Source organism: Gossypium raimondii, chromosome 9 (genome assembly GCF_025698545.1).
Source record: "Gossypium raimondii isolate GPD5lz chromosome 9, ASM2569854v1, whole genome shotgun sequence".
In the NCBI taxonomy this organism is placed as follows: Eukaryota; Viridiplantae; Streptophyta; class Magnoliopsida; order Malvales; family Malvaceae; genus Gossypium; species Gossypium raimondii.
Window position 1 is genome coordinate 25,691,415 of NC_068573.1, and position 14,929 is coordinate 25,706,343.

A 14,929-nucleotide genomic window follows, 5' to 3' on the forward strand; every position below is an offset into this window, starting at 1 on the left:
AACCCTATACCCATTAAACCTAATTCATCCAAACCAGTCCTCACATGCTAAAATTTCACAAGAAAAACATGTTATATTTACTTTGTTTTCAATTAAATCCCTAAACTTAAAAAGTATACAAAATTACTTTACAAACTAGCTCAAAATCACCATCAAGTTTCCAACCAAAACATTTATAATTAAAAGGCTTTAAAAAATGATAAAATTTTTAAACTATGAAAACTTCACAAAATAATCCTTAAACTAGCTAGATATCATGACAACAATCGCAAAAACATAAAATTTACAAGAAACGACTCAAAACGAACTTACATGCAAGAGGAAAAAGTGACTGAACATTCAAGCTATTATCAATGGTGTTTTCGGTGAAGAACAAACAAGAATGAAGAAGATGCCATCATGTTTTCATTTTTTTTACTTTTAATATTATTATCATAATAACATATAACATATAATAACATATAATATTATTTAACTATTATGCATAAATTGTCCATCATGAAAAATTATGGTACCTCATAAACCCTTGCATGTGTATTAATTAAACCATCCAAGTAACAAAAATTCAATAATGATTAACTTTTACGACTTGTACGATTTAATAATGTTGTGTTTATTTTCACTTTATGTTCCCATTAGCTGCAAACCATAAATTCTCTACCACAATTTATCATCATCATTTACCTTCAAAAATGACTTCAATTCACTTTTAAGGTGTTGCCATCATTTTCCTTCAACACTACCTATCATATGCCGTCCAAATAGTTGTCACTAACTACCTCCAAAATACTACTGCCGCCCATTTTTGCTTTAGGTAAGTCAAGGTACTTAATTTATTACTAGATAGGTGAATCATTTAAGGCAAAGGTTGTTAAGGATTGATGAATTTTAAGCAACGAATGTTTAAAATTACGATTTGTGATCCATCTATTTTAAATTATTTAATGTTGTAGTTAATTTATTAGCTTTGTGATATTGATATTGTTAGCTCGAAAGACCAACTCAAAATCACCATCACCAAGAGGGAAGGTGGATTGGCCTTTAAGAAAAATGGTGGAAGCAATGAAAGAATATGAAATAATGAACACAATAATTTATAGTGGTCCAAACCCAATTACCCACACCACTACCTTATCTTTTCACAATTAAGGATTTTTTCAAATTCACTAATGTGACAACATTTGAGGACAAGGCTTAACCTTACAATTTCCTTAATATTTCTACCCAAACTTTGAGATTCAACCCTCTCAAAGAGATGCAAAAAAGAAAACAAAAAAATAATCCTTACAAGATCATAATATTTTCCAATTAAGCACAAATAAAAATAATACACTTGAGCTAAAGAGTAACAATGAAAGCTTACAAGTGTGTACAATGAAAGTATGAAAGAATTAAGCACTAAGGTTGTTTTGATTGATCAGTAAGCTTGACGATCTCTTTTGTTGTTGTAGGACTTTTGAAAGATGGTATTTATACCCTCTAATTCATTTCCAATTGTTGGGGTTGTTGTGGAAGTTAATAGAGCCATTAGGGATTAAAATATCATATCATTAAATTCACCTGCAATAATGAATACCGATACTTGCCAACAAGGTATTGATAATTTTTACATTCAATACAAAGTTCAGTGACCGTTGGAGCTAAAGATATCGATACCAATGGGCTTTTATCAATACCATATGAAAAGTATTCATATTGGATCGATACTTAGCTAAATTGGTTGAAAGCAGAATATCAATTTGGTGCCGATTTTAAAATAGGTATCAATATACTTTTTGGCTTGAAGCAATACTGACTTGTTTTAAAACAATTTTAAGTTGATTGAAAATATTTAACTCAATTGAAACCATTGTAACTTGATTTTATTATTTTGCCTATTTTTGTTCAACTTTAACTTTTATTCAAAAACATTTTAATTTGTTATATCAAAACATATTATCAAATAAAGCTAGTTTAACAATCTCTCCTTTTAAAATAACAAAACATTTTTAAAATTTTTTTGAATAAATTGCTCCCTATATAAAAGTTATTTTCAATTTAAGGTTAAAAAAATTGACAAAAGATCAAAGTTGACCTTCACTTTACTTTGAAAACATGATCACTAAATCTGGCATAAAATTAATTAATCATAATCATTCAACCATTAAATTTACATTTCTCTTCTCCCCTTTTTGTTATATCAACAATAAAGCTTAAGAGAAGCATGTCTACTGGTAGGAGAGTGTTGAGAAAGTAGCGAAGCATGTTTAGTGAGAATTCTCCAAGATTGATGCGATTTGGTTCTTGTTTTTCTGTTCATGAGTCTACCTTTATTCATTCGTGAATAATTAGGCATGAGAGGTGGGGTTTGTGTGTGTTTCGTTTAGTTTTCAACAGGACTGGGGTCTGTTCGAGGTCATACGGTGGTGACTACCTGCTGCGGTGATAGGTTTGCGTCAAATCAATGTGAGGCAAGGTGCTAAATTGAGGCAGCGTTCTAAGTGGTGAATCTTGTCCTTTGTGCCATGTTATTCTCCTCAACTATAGATTTTTGTACTATTTTTTCTCTTTTTTTCATGACACAAAGTAATCTACGTAACTTTTGGATTTCTTATTTTTTAAGTTCTCATGAAAATTAATGGCCGAAAATATTAGTGTTGACTTTTCTACGAAAGGTGCATGAAAATAGGTTTTTCTGTGTTCTTTACCCTTTGTCTTTTTACGTACATTTCCTTTACGTTTTGGATGGGTTTTCTTTAATATCCTTTTTCAAGAATGTAAAACTTATTCGTTAGGTTTTAAGGTTTTCCTCTGTATTCTTTTATAGATTATGATTTAGGCTTTCTAGTTTAGTTGTTTCTGTTAGTTTTTTATTGCTTTCTCGTTGTAGAGTTTCTTTTTTCATATTCATCAGTGAGACGATTATCTCTATTGGCTTTGTTGCGATTTTTCTTTTTCACTATCTTGTACAATGCTTTCTTGAGAAAATTGTGTCTCTATGTTTTTAGGCCTTGTCCTTGTTTCTATCTGAATATTTGCGATTGTTATTCTAGTTTGATCTCTTACTGTTTTGTGTTTTATATGATTCTGGATTAGTCTGGTGTTATGAGACATTGTTCTATTTGAATTTCACTATTTTTTCATTTGTTAGGTTATCTTGGTTTAGGCTTTTGTTGCTTTCCGTGTTTCTTTGGAGCAGGTTAGAACGGCTATAAGGTTGTTGGTGTTGATCGTGTTGATGTTTGTATCGAGGGATTGGTTAGTTGTGGATCAGTGCGTTGGCCCTCCTTCGGTCGAGCGATGGTTGAGGAACTAAACGAGCTTCTTGAGAAGCTGACCTTCTTTGAAGAGGAATCAAATAGATTGTTTAGCTTCACTCGACTCTCATTCGAATGAAAAAAATTAATAAATAGGCAATGTATAGGGTTTCACAATCTCTGTGGTTCACAAAAGAAGAGGTGAACTTTGTGGAATTAAGAGAAAAAGTCATCTTGGTCAAATTTGGGGAGGTTGAAGATAGAATAAGAATATTGAACCTTGCTCTATGGCTTTTCGATCAAAGTATTTTCTCTCTAACTCCGTATGTAAAGGATCAAGAGATAGAAAAATACACCTTAAACCTATCACCCTTTTGGGTGAGAGTATATAATATACCTTTCGACCAAATGGACAGACAAACGGTGTTAGAAGTAGGAGAAGCAATTGGTGAAGTGATGGCAATTGATTGGAGTGATAGGGATGGTGGCTACATTGAATATATTAGAGCTAAGGTTAAAATAGATGTCCTAAATCTCGAGCTTTTGCTACAAATGTGGGATCATTGGCCATAAAACAAAAAAATTACAATGAAAAAGGGAGCCAAAAGGAGTTAGACAAGACAAAATTTCAGTATGGTAATTGGCTAAGAGCGCAAACCGAGAGTATAACCCAAGAAAGAGGAAATTGGAGGAATGGCGTTGAGTTTTTAAAGGGAAGGCTAGGGAGTATTAGTGAGACGCAAGCAAACAAAGGGGAAAAATAGAAGTAGAAAATGAAACCATGAGAGGGTCTCGAAAAAGAAAAAATAAAAACTGGAGAGGAGGAATTAGGGTTGAGCTCTCATGTGGAAAAACAGCCAGCTCGTGGGATGCGTGATGGAGGGGAAGAAACTGAAACAAAAGGAAAAAAGCAAGAAGTGGCAATGGGGAGAACCTCGATGATAGTTCAATTTAACTAGTTCGCAAAAAACTATTGGAGAACACCTCACCTTGTAAGACAGTGGCTGGTGACTAGCCCCGCCAAGAGCAATGAAGCTCCTATGTTGGAACTATTGTGGGATTGGGAACCCTGTGACAGTTTGGGAATTGAAGTAACTTCTTGTTGCAAATGACCCTGATCTTATTTTTCTATGTGAAACTAAAGTGCAAACTAACAAGTTTTCTTGTATTCAAAATCTTTGCAGGATGGAAGGCTGTATGGTTGTTAATGCTATAGGAAGAAGTGGTGGTCTTGCAATGATGTGGAAGGAGGGCATAAAGGTTGAAATCAAAAACTACTTCAGTAACCATATCGATTCTCTAATTCACATAGAAAACCATAACCCCATCCGGTTCACTAGCTTCTACGGGAACGCCGATCCAAAAATAAAAAAAGCTCGTGGGAAAGGCTTAAGAGGGAGGGGAGCTCAGTCTAGGAAACTTGGATTATTGGTGGTGATTTTAATGCCATCTTTAATGATTCGAAAATGGAAGGAGGTTGAAGGACACCGAAAGATTTGATGGATGACTTCCGCGAGGTTGTTGAAGAGCTCTACTTGGTTAATTTAAATACGGACAAAGGGTGATTTACTTAGGTCAACAACCGAGATGGAATCGCAATGGTTAAAGAAAGGCTCAATTGCTTTATGATCTCGGCAAGCGATATAACTAACTTCCCCTTCATTGAGACTAAGGTGATTCACCAATCTAATTCCGACCACGACGCTATTGTTTTAGACACCATAGGATGTAAGCCGAGAGAGGGTTCCAGGGATCTTAGGTTTAGATTTAAATATGATGTATGTCGGGCAAAAGAGGAAGATGCAGAAAAAAATCATTAAAAATGCTTAGAATGGTGGTACTGCAGATATTATGGGAAAGTTTGAGAAGATGGGCCATGCCCTTGGTCTTTGGCAGTATAAACGGTACAAAAATATGAGCAACCAAATTGGTTTTTTGAAATAAAAAATTAATAGAATCATTGATGGCCCTGGGAGATTGTACGAGGGGAACAGACTTAAAGCTATGAGGTTGAAGCTCGGGCAGCTGCTGGATAAAGAATAGAAACACTAGGCACAAAGATCGAGGGTTAGGTGGCTAAAAGTGGGAGATAGAATTACCTGATTTTTCCATATGAGGGCTACTAGTAAAAGGAAGAAAAATAACATTGATAGGGTGAAAGATATTAATGGTTGTTGGAAGGATAATACCAATGATATTTGTGCGGCTACCAAGGAGTATTTCCAAAACCTATTTGTCTCTACTTTATCTAAAAATGAAGTACTTAATCTTGACTATATTGAAAAGAATATTTTAGGGGAGATGAACAAAAGACTGGCGAAGGAGTTCACGGTCAATGAAATTAAGGAAGCATTCAATCAAATGGACCCTCAGAAAGCACTTGGAATTGACAAACTTTCGGAAAGTTTTTTCAAAGAAAATTGGAAGGTGGTGGGAGTGGATATTATAAAGCTGTGGCATGAGGTTGTAAGTGGAAATAGAACTGTGGATAGTCTCAATGAGACGATTATTGTTCTTATTCCAAAAATTAAAGAGCCTATCGACATGACTAATTTTTGGCCCATAAGTCTTTGCAAGGTTATTTACAAAATCATTGCAAAAGTTCTAGCAAATCGTTTGAAAGATACTCTTCTGAATTACATAAGCCAAAACCAAAGGGCCTTTGTTCCTGGACGACTAATCCATGAGAACATCTTGATCGCCCATGAGTTGGTTCATTACCTTCGAAGTGCAAAGAACGGGCCCAACAAAGGCTTTGTGATTAAGCTAAATATGAACAAAGCGGATGTTTGAGTGGATCAAATTATGAGTTATGTTCGTTCGGTTCGTTACGTTGTCAAGTGCAACTCAATCCTTTAAGAGACTATTGTGTCGGAAAGGGGTCTTAGACATGGGGATCCTCCCTCTCCCTACCTTTTTCTTTTTTGCATGGAATCTTTATCTAAATTGTTAATTCAAGCCCAAAACAACAATATGATAAAGGGAATTCGGGCTAGCATTAATGGTCCTAGAATTAATCACCTATTTTCTGCCGATGATGCACTTCTTTTTATCCATAATAGAAAAAAGGATGTGGAGGAAATTGTTAAAATTATAACAAATTTTACTAGAGTGTCGGGCCAAGAGATTAACAAAGATAAACCCATGGTTATGTTTAGTTCGAAAACACATTTGCCTCAAAGGTGATTTTTTTACTTTATGCTCGGAATGCATATGGTTGACAATCTTGATAGCTATCTAGGGTTGCTTTTACCTATTAGTAAAAAAAATTCAATTGCTTTTACTAATATTATTAATCGTTGTGCTTGCAGGATAAATAGTTGGTTGAAACGACTTCTTTCTTATGGAGGGAAAGAGATTTTCATTAAAGCTATTATTCAGTCTATTCCGACATATGCGTTTTCTATTTTTCTTGCTCATAAAGGTATCATTGATGGTCTACAATAAAAAAATGAGCTATATGTAGTGGACGAGCAATGATAAGACTCGTGGTTAGGCTATGATGGTGTGGGATAAGTTGTGTCACTTGGAAGGGATGGGTGGTATTGGCTCTCTTCGGCAGACAAGTGTGGAGACTTATGCATTTCAAGGACACTTTATGTTTTAGGGTGCTTAGTGTTAAATACTTCCCCGAGGGGGACGTTTTTCGACCTAAATATGGTGACAAACCGTATTATACTTAGTCCAGTATAGCAAGGGCGGCCGAAGCTCTTAAGGAAGGTTTTGTGTGGCTTGTTGGGGACGACAACATGGTTGATATTCGAAGGGATAAATTGGGTTTTGAGGGCCTTAATAGGGACTCTGTTTATCGGTCGTTGTTGACTAATGATGAAAGAAAAGTTAGTGACTTGTGGGACAATAACCGCAGGTATTGGAAAAGGGAAAGGGTGATTGAATTGTATGGTAACACAATGGGGGATCAAATATGGAATTTACCCATTATTCATAATGGCGTTAAAAAACAGCAGAACGTGGAATCAAAACCCCCATGGGTTTTACACGTCAAAGCCGACTTACTCTTGGTTATCCCTAAAGAGAATAGGGTTTGATACTCACAGAAATTTTTGAAGAATAATTTGGAAACTAAATATGCTCTCCAAGATCAAGTGTTTAGTTGGAGAATCGGTCACAATATCCTGCCACGTATGACAATATTGCTCGAATTTGTCATAACTCCTCAAATGTCTGTCCAAGATGCAAGAACAGAGAGGAGACGTTAATCCATGGTATGAAAGACTACCCCATGACGCGTGAGATTCTTGCCCTCGGTGGCTTAAATAACAGGTTGCTTGATGGGAGCTACGAGCGTTGCATCGACTGGTTGGAAGATGTCCTCCGTAAGCTGGACGATAAGGCTGCTGCCGATTTTTTTACCCTCCTATAGAACTGTTGTAATAACAGAAATAAGATGGTATTCCATGGTAAGGAAGATGCTACTTTGGTGGTGTGGCAGAGGGCGAAAACCCTTAGCAACGATTTCAGAATTTTCAACCTGGTTGATCCCCATGCTATTCCTCCTATACCGGTAAGTAAAAGTTGGATGAAACCTCCTAAAGGCTATGTAAAAATAAACTTTGACGCTGCGGTTTCGAACAGTAGTGTGGGGTATGAAGCCATTGCTAAGATTCGGATGGTTTCGTTCTCGGGTGCTGTTATGGATTTGTCGATAAGCTTCTGGATGCGAACTGGGCTGAAATGGAAGCTTTGGTTGAAATTCTGAAGTTGGTGTCTACTTTAAATGTGTCAAAAATTATCTTTGAGTTTGACAGCACAAATTTAGTCAACAGAGCCAACAAGAGAGACCAGGATATGACTATATTGGGCTGTTGCGTGAAGAAGGCGTGATTGATGTTCTGGATTCATTCCTACATGACTGCCTTTCGTAGGATTGATATCTTCATTCTTCTTGAAAGGCAATTTGATAAAACACTTCCGAAAGCTGAAGCAATTTGTTCCAAAAACTTCTAAAAAGAAGTACAAATGGAGATATCTCAGAAAAAAGAAAAATCCTCCAAAGGAACAAAATCCACTCGATGTTACGTCTGCAACAAAAAAGGTCATTATTTATTATGTAATTTGGCTATTAAAAAGAGATGTAATTTGTCTTTTAAAATGGATTATCCTTTGGAAATCCATAATATTGTAATTCAGGATGCAACATTTTATCAAAAAAACAATAAAGCTTAAGAGGAAAAAAAAAGTTGTTTGTTCAAAGATAGATATTAAAAATAAAGAACAAGTGAACTAACATGCCAACTAAACATTAATGTGCAATCACATAAAATTTGCATTAGTGATGTTCTCTTTGAAGCAATGCTCCTTTTCCTACAAACATAGAATTAAAATTTTGTTTTTGGTGCCCAATTTTTTTTGGGTTCATAAGCATCAGTTTCCAAGATTCTAGTCCCTTTAAGTATCCATTTAGAAAGGATATCATTATCTTTAGTAGTTATGAGTCTTTTAGGGACCCATATATTTTAAACAATTTTCTTTTGTAAAAACTTGGAGGACCTCTATGTTTATAGAAATTAAATCTAGTTTTAACAAAGTTTTATTTTGAACTTTCCCGTTTTTCAAAAACTTTATTAGAGTGAGTTTTCACTCTTAAACAACTAAAGTTGATTTTGATGATCATCATGAACTTTAGAAAGTAAATTATGTAAGTCACAATTTTTTTTCTCAAAATCATTTATAATAGCATGCATATAATTTACTTTACTTTCAAGTTCATGATTGACTTTGGACTGTGAACTATTTTCATCTTTTAGTTTTGAAATAGTTTTCCTTTATTTGGAAATCATTAATTCAAATTTCAAGCCTAATTCATGATAGGCATATTGCAAGAATAAGAATTTGAAGTAGATGAGTTAGAAGTTACCTTAGAATCGTTGATGGCCATAAGGCATAGGTTGGCTACTTCTTGATCTTCATCATCGGAGGAATTCTCATCACTCAAAATAGCCACATTAGCTTTAAGCTTTTGTTTTCTTGATCCTTTCTTCTTCCATTGAGGACAATCAAACTTGATGTGTCTCAGTTTCTTGCACTCATAGCAAATAATGGGATCTTTCTCCTTGGTAGATTCAAACTTCAATTCCTCAATCTTTTGTAATCTTCTTCCTTTATCGGACTTCATGAACCTCTTGAATCTCTTAGTAAAAATCTCCATCTCTTTGCCTTCATACCTCTTCACTTGATTCACTATATTCATTTGTGGTGAATTTTAGAGCAAAACCAACCTTCTTCTTCATATCTTTTTATTCTTCAGACCCTTCGTTGAAGCTCATCTCATGTGTAAGGAAAGAACCGATGAGCTTATCCAAAGTCAATATTTCTTAATTCTGTGCTTCTTCAATTGTAGTCACATTGGCTTCCCACGATTTAGGTACGCTTCGAAGCATCTTCCTTACCACCTCTTCATTTGGATAAATCTTTCTATGAGACATCAATCCATTTATGATGATTGTAAACCGATCGGACATCGACTTTATATCCTCTTAGGGCTTCATCTTGAAAGTTTCGTAGTTGAGTGTAATGATTCCAACTTTAGACTTCTTGGCCTTTGACCTTGTTGTTAGGCCTGGAGATAGTGCAATCCTATCACATCCATGGGTCTGAAATTAAGTCTTGAATCATTAAATTTGATTTATATTTTATATAATTTTTGGTGATACAAGTACAATTCCAGGTACAATCACAAGTTTAAGTACAAATCACAAATAGTATGTCTTATCAATTTGAACTAGAATCAACTCAATACAAAGCACAATAAACTAAAAATCAAAGTATCCTCAGACCTAAACTAAAATAAATCTGAAATTACCCATACATGATAGGATTTAAACTCCAAATAATTAGGACAAAATGATCACGTAACATTTGTGTATAATGAAACTTAATCTAAACATTAATCCAACCCAATGAACCATTGACCCAACCAAAAAAAATACAATCTATAAATTTTAAAACAAAATGGATAAAACACTAAAACTCTAAAATAGTAAGGAACTAGGGCTAGGGATTTGTGTGGTGACATCCCTAACCTGCAACTTTACCCTTTAACTTCAACCCATTTCTCAGTTTCATCAACCACAATTTGAACTCATATTAAAATCATTTTATTCGTTTTATTCTTTTCTTTTATTGAACACTAAATCTTATGGTTTCTTTTCTAAAATTTCATTGGTCGAATTGAGAACTATGATCGGATTAGTTTCGTCGCCTGGCCTATTCGTACAAAATTGATTATTATTATAATTACTGTCGGCCGGAACTTACTCGAGCTATTAGATGAACAAGCTTTTATTAGACTCGAAGTTGAAGCTGACATTATGATGTACAAAGGACGAAACAGGAATAAAAGCTAGTTTTAACATAAAGCTACCTAAACAGAGAGTTACTACCATTTCTCATAACCAAACAGTTCTTTTTCTTCTTTTCATTTCCCACTCTACAAGTACTTTCATATGGAGACTGATCCATATGCTATGCATTTGCAGCTCCTATAATTCCATGGATCCATAGATTTAGAAGGAGAAAGCAAAGGACTACTCTGTGGCAGCAACAACAGCTGGCCCTTCCACCTGAAACCCCAAACCAAACATAAGCAATGATTGATTAAGGATATTATTTACAGCTGGTTAAAATGAACATAATCATTTTTTACCTTGAATTTAGCACCCCATATCTCCTCTTCTTCAGCAGGCACTGCAGTGATCTTGTTCTTAGGATTCTCATAGCTTCTTAATCCTCCTACTGCTGTGGAGTAGAAACAGCCTGCATAATTGAAATATGAAGCTCCTCAATTCAAGTTCACGATTCCACTTTAAAGAAAAAACATCAGTAAAACTGTATAAGGGGAATCCACCTTGAGGGAAAGAAGCAAGAGATTTGCCACAGGCACCTTTCAGCAATTCAGCATTATCAGCAAAGGCCACATATCCGTCGGCGGTGATTCCCCAATAGAGAGGAACCTTACCAAATTGATCCTGTCAATATCATACCACCTCACTTGTTGTTAAACACCAACCAAGCAAGCACTTAAAGTCAATAATACCATTTTTAAAAAAAGTAGGTGAGACCTATTTGAATACTTACAGAAGCCACAAACAAAGTGGAGGTGGATTTGTCAAAGACAATGAAAGCAAAGCTCCCAATTAGATGGCCAACCACATGGTTTGGAGGATAGGGTGCTCGGTCACGAAGGGCCTTGTAAGCTTCAATGACCAATATCACTTCATTTGCAGACTTTGCCAGACCATATTGCTGCTTTAAACTCCCCAAGTTATCAAGGGCTCCCTCAAACAAGCAGAAGATTTCGTCTTTCACAGCAAATGATCTGCCATTTACCAATGCCCAATAATTTATATCCGTGTGATATGGCATGTTTAATTAACTAAAATTTTTTTTAGTGTGTCTAGTTATTCATCCAAATCCAAATATAATCGGAACGATTTATATATAAAAAAAATCAAAATATTCAAATTCATATTTTCAAACATAGCAAAAATAGATTATTCGAATCCATTTTTACAATTGAAACAAGGACTCCAAGAGGGTTTCTTTTTGAACCTTTGATGTTGGGATTCATGTTTTGGGTAGAGTTATGAGAATTATCTACTTACAGTGTTCTCTGTGTTGAACAAAACTCTTTTTTTTTTCTTTTTCAAAAATATTTTTGAACTAACTTTTTAAAAAAAAAATTGAATATACTAAATTCCAAAATATATGTAAGTTTAAAGAAAAAACCCGATTTTTGGTTAATGGAAAAACCGTTCAATCTCATCGGCCTAATCTATACGGTCTCTAAGTTGGCTTGAAAATGATTACATGTCAGAATAGGAAAAAGATAAAGTATATTAAAATAATTATGAAAAATAAAAACAAAGAAAAATATGAAGTGTCGACTTGAGAGGATTGTGGGTCCTAAAATTCAAATTAGGCAATCCTAATTCACATAAATGTACTGCACTTACTTGGAAATCCTAACTAATGCACCTTGTAATAATTGAGCCTTTTTACTTTATGAAAAGTTCCTGGATGTTAGACACGTGTACCGTTAAATCAAGCATAGCCGCTTCATTGATTGATTATTTCCATCTCTATGACAGATCTGGTCGGAATCTTTTTTATTGGATTCAACATCAACGTGATTGTGAAATCACGGCCTCTCCATCTCTCCCATTTCCGCAGAAAAAGAAATTAAGAAAACATTTTAAACTTTATTCACACATTAAATACTTCCATCTCACGTCAGATTCGAACTTCTGATTGCCTGTTTGTTTTTTTTTTTTATCGTTTCTCATCCTTTTTTTAGTCTTTTTTTATGATTTATGATAATAAAAAATCATCGGCCAAAAAATCGTAAATTATTCGATTAAACAAATTACAGTAATTCCTAGGTCCGTTCGAAAGCACTCGATGATCAACTGAAGTTTGATTCATAATTAATTTTCAACGATTGAGATCATCCAACAGCCAATACCATATATGATTTTTTTTTACCTGGGCTGTAAAGGAGACTCTTTATGGTGAGAATAAGCGAATTGGACATGGTCTCCGATCTGCATGGACACGCCGGAGGAGTTCGTCTCAAGGAACCGTTTCACCAGAGCGTCCGCCGTTATCTTAGGTGATGGAGTTCGGCAACCGGCCGCCACCAGCTCGTCCGGCGGAGACACTATCGCACTGCTAAATACTCCCAACATTTTTTTCACCCCAAAAACTAAAACCCGACTTCAAAAAGAAAACGATTGTATTTCTTCTTCTTTTTTTTCGTTTTCTTTTGTCGGAACTAAAAAAGATAATATGAAGCTTTGTATTGGAAAGCTTGAATATAGGAATGGAAAAAGGGCAGGGAGGGCATTTTCATTTATAGGGAAAAATATATGTGATGAGGATATTATTGTAAATCTAGATCGGTGATTTGTTTTCTTATTATAGTTTTTTCACTTTTTCTTTTCATTCTGTCGTTTTGTGATTATTTAAATGGGAGGATAAATTAATAGTCCAGGAGGAGGACGTGGCAGGTGATAGTGGGTCCCACAGTATGGGCGATGATTTTTGAGCTTGGATGCTGACGTACTGAGACGAGGGTCGTGGGGTCCACGCGAAGGTCATCTTTGTAAATTAGCAGCTGATCGTTTTGGTTACTATTAAAAAAGCATTTAGTAATTAAAATAATATGTAGTTTAATTAAGAAAAGACTCTTAAGTGTCATTAACGTCACAAAAATGTTCTTAATTTCGGTAATTATGGAGTAATTTAGAGAATAAAATATCAATGATATTAGGGATTACAAAATTTGAGGTAATTGTATCTTAGAGATATATAAATTAAGAGTTAAATTGTATTTTACTTATTTTACTCAAAAAATAAGAAAATTAATTATTATACATTAAATTAAAGAGTGTATTTAGTACTTTATATTAAAATGTCATCTATTTGTTCTGTTAAAAATTAGCGTGTTTGACGGAATAACTAGATAGCGACATCTGGTGTGTCACGTGTATATCAAGCTGACGTACAAAAATCAATTTTTAACAGTATAAATGGATAAAATTTTTAACATAATGACCGTTTGCTCTTTGATCTAACATACAGAGACTAATTTACCTATTTTTTTGAGTAAAATAGGCAAAATTCAATCTGATTCCTACTACAAATACCTCAATAATACTTTTGCTCAAAATCCAATCGGTTCATAAATTTCACATTAATCCACTTAGAATAAAATAGTGTCTCTAAAAAGAGTACAATAGGGGTGCTCACAAACTTGGAAAGAATTAATTTTAATACTAGAAATTTTATCACACATATTTAGAGTATAAAATGTGTTTTAAAAAATCAATTGATGGATGTAATAAAATGTGCATAATAAACTTAATATATATAAATCAAAATAGAGTTTTAGTTAAGTGATATATTTAAGGTTTTACTAATGCAATTGACATGGGTTTAAATCTCACCGTATTCGTATTTTTTAATTAAAAGATTAAAGTATCCTCAAATAATATAACTTATTTTAAATACAAATATATATTTTAGTAATTTCCCTAATCGAGTTGGTGGCCAATTAACTTGTGACACCAACTTAATTAAGGATTTAAATAATAGTATAGGGAACGTAAAATTGACATAAAGAATACTTTTAATCATACAATTATCTAGTTGCAGTATTACAACAAAATAACAAAAAAAAAAATCATTGCCCATCTAGTTGGAGCATTGGATTTTCATCTATGATCTGAGAAAATCTAGGATTGACCTCTACATCTAAAAAGTCTAGACCTTCATTAGGTTCAACAACTATGATAGTCAAGGCAACTTCGGTAGGAATACCTCTTCCTCTATCTCAAGCTCAAACTCAACCTTGACAGTATTTTCGAACTTAAAATTGGATGTTGAATATGATGTACAAGAGCTTGTTCCAACGGATACAAATATGATTTATCGTTGGGCATAAACCATTCTTTATAAATTGTCGATGTTGCAAAATGATCATCGTCGATCAGTGCAATCTGTGGCCTATGTTAAAGACGATTGACCCAATGTGCGTTGTGCCGGAAAAATCTAATGGCTTGATTATGCTCCGTCCCAAAACACAAATTTATGGGATGATAGCCATTCATGTTCTCTAAATTTGTGGGAGTTTTTTTGGTACAACATCCACACAAATTGCAAAATAATAATAA

At 34.3% G+C, this 14,929-nt stretch overlaps 2 protein-coding genes across 2 annotated transcripts; both read right to left on the reverse strand.

Annotated features, from left to right (window-relative positions):
* Positions 1 to 8,153: 8,153 nt before the first annotated feature.
* Positions 8,154 to 10,388, reverse strand: LOC105798587 (uncharacterized). The gene is made up of 2 exons (XM_012628707.2): positions 9,115 to 10,388; positions 8,154 to 8,278 (listed from the first exon to the last, which is right to left on the reverse strand). Exons 1-2 carry the CDS (start codon positions 9,445 to 9,447, stop codon positions 8,273 to 8,275), a joined length of 339 nt encoding a protein of 112 aa, XP_012484161.1. The 5' UTR covers positions 9,448 to 10,388; the 3' UTR covers positions 8,154 to 8,272.
* Positions 10,389 to 10,522: 134 nt separating this feature from the next.
* Positions 10,523 to 13,083, reverse strand: LOC105798584 (stem-specific protein TSJT1). The gene is made up of 5 exons (XM_012628700.2): positions 12,741 to 13,083; positions 11,334 to 11,574; positions 11,104 to 11,224; positions 10,903 to 11,012; positions 10,523 to 10,819 (listed from the first exon to the last, which is right to left on the reverse strand). Exons 1-5 carry the CDS (start codon positions 12,941 to 12,943, stop codon positions 10,784 to 10,786), a joined length of 711 nt encoding a protein of 236 aa, XP_012484154.1. The 5' UTR covers positions 12,944 to 13,083; the 3' UTR covers positions 10,523 to 10,783.
* Between the last annotated feature and the right edge of the window lie 1,846 nt (positions 13,084 to 14,929).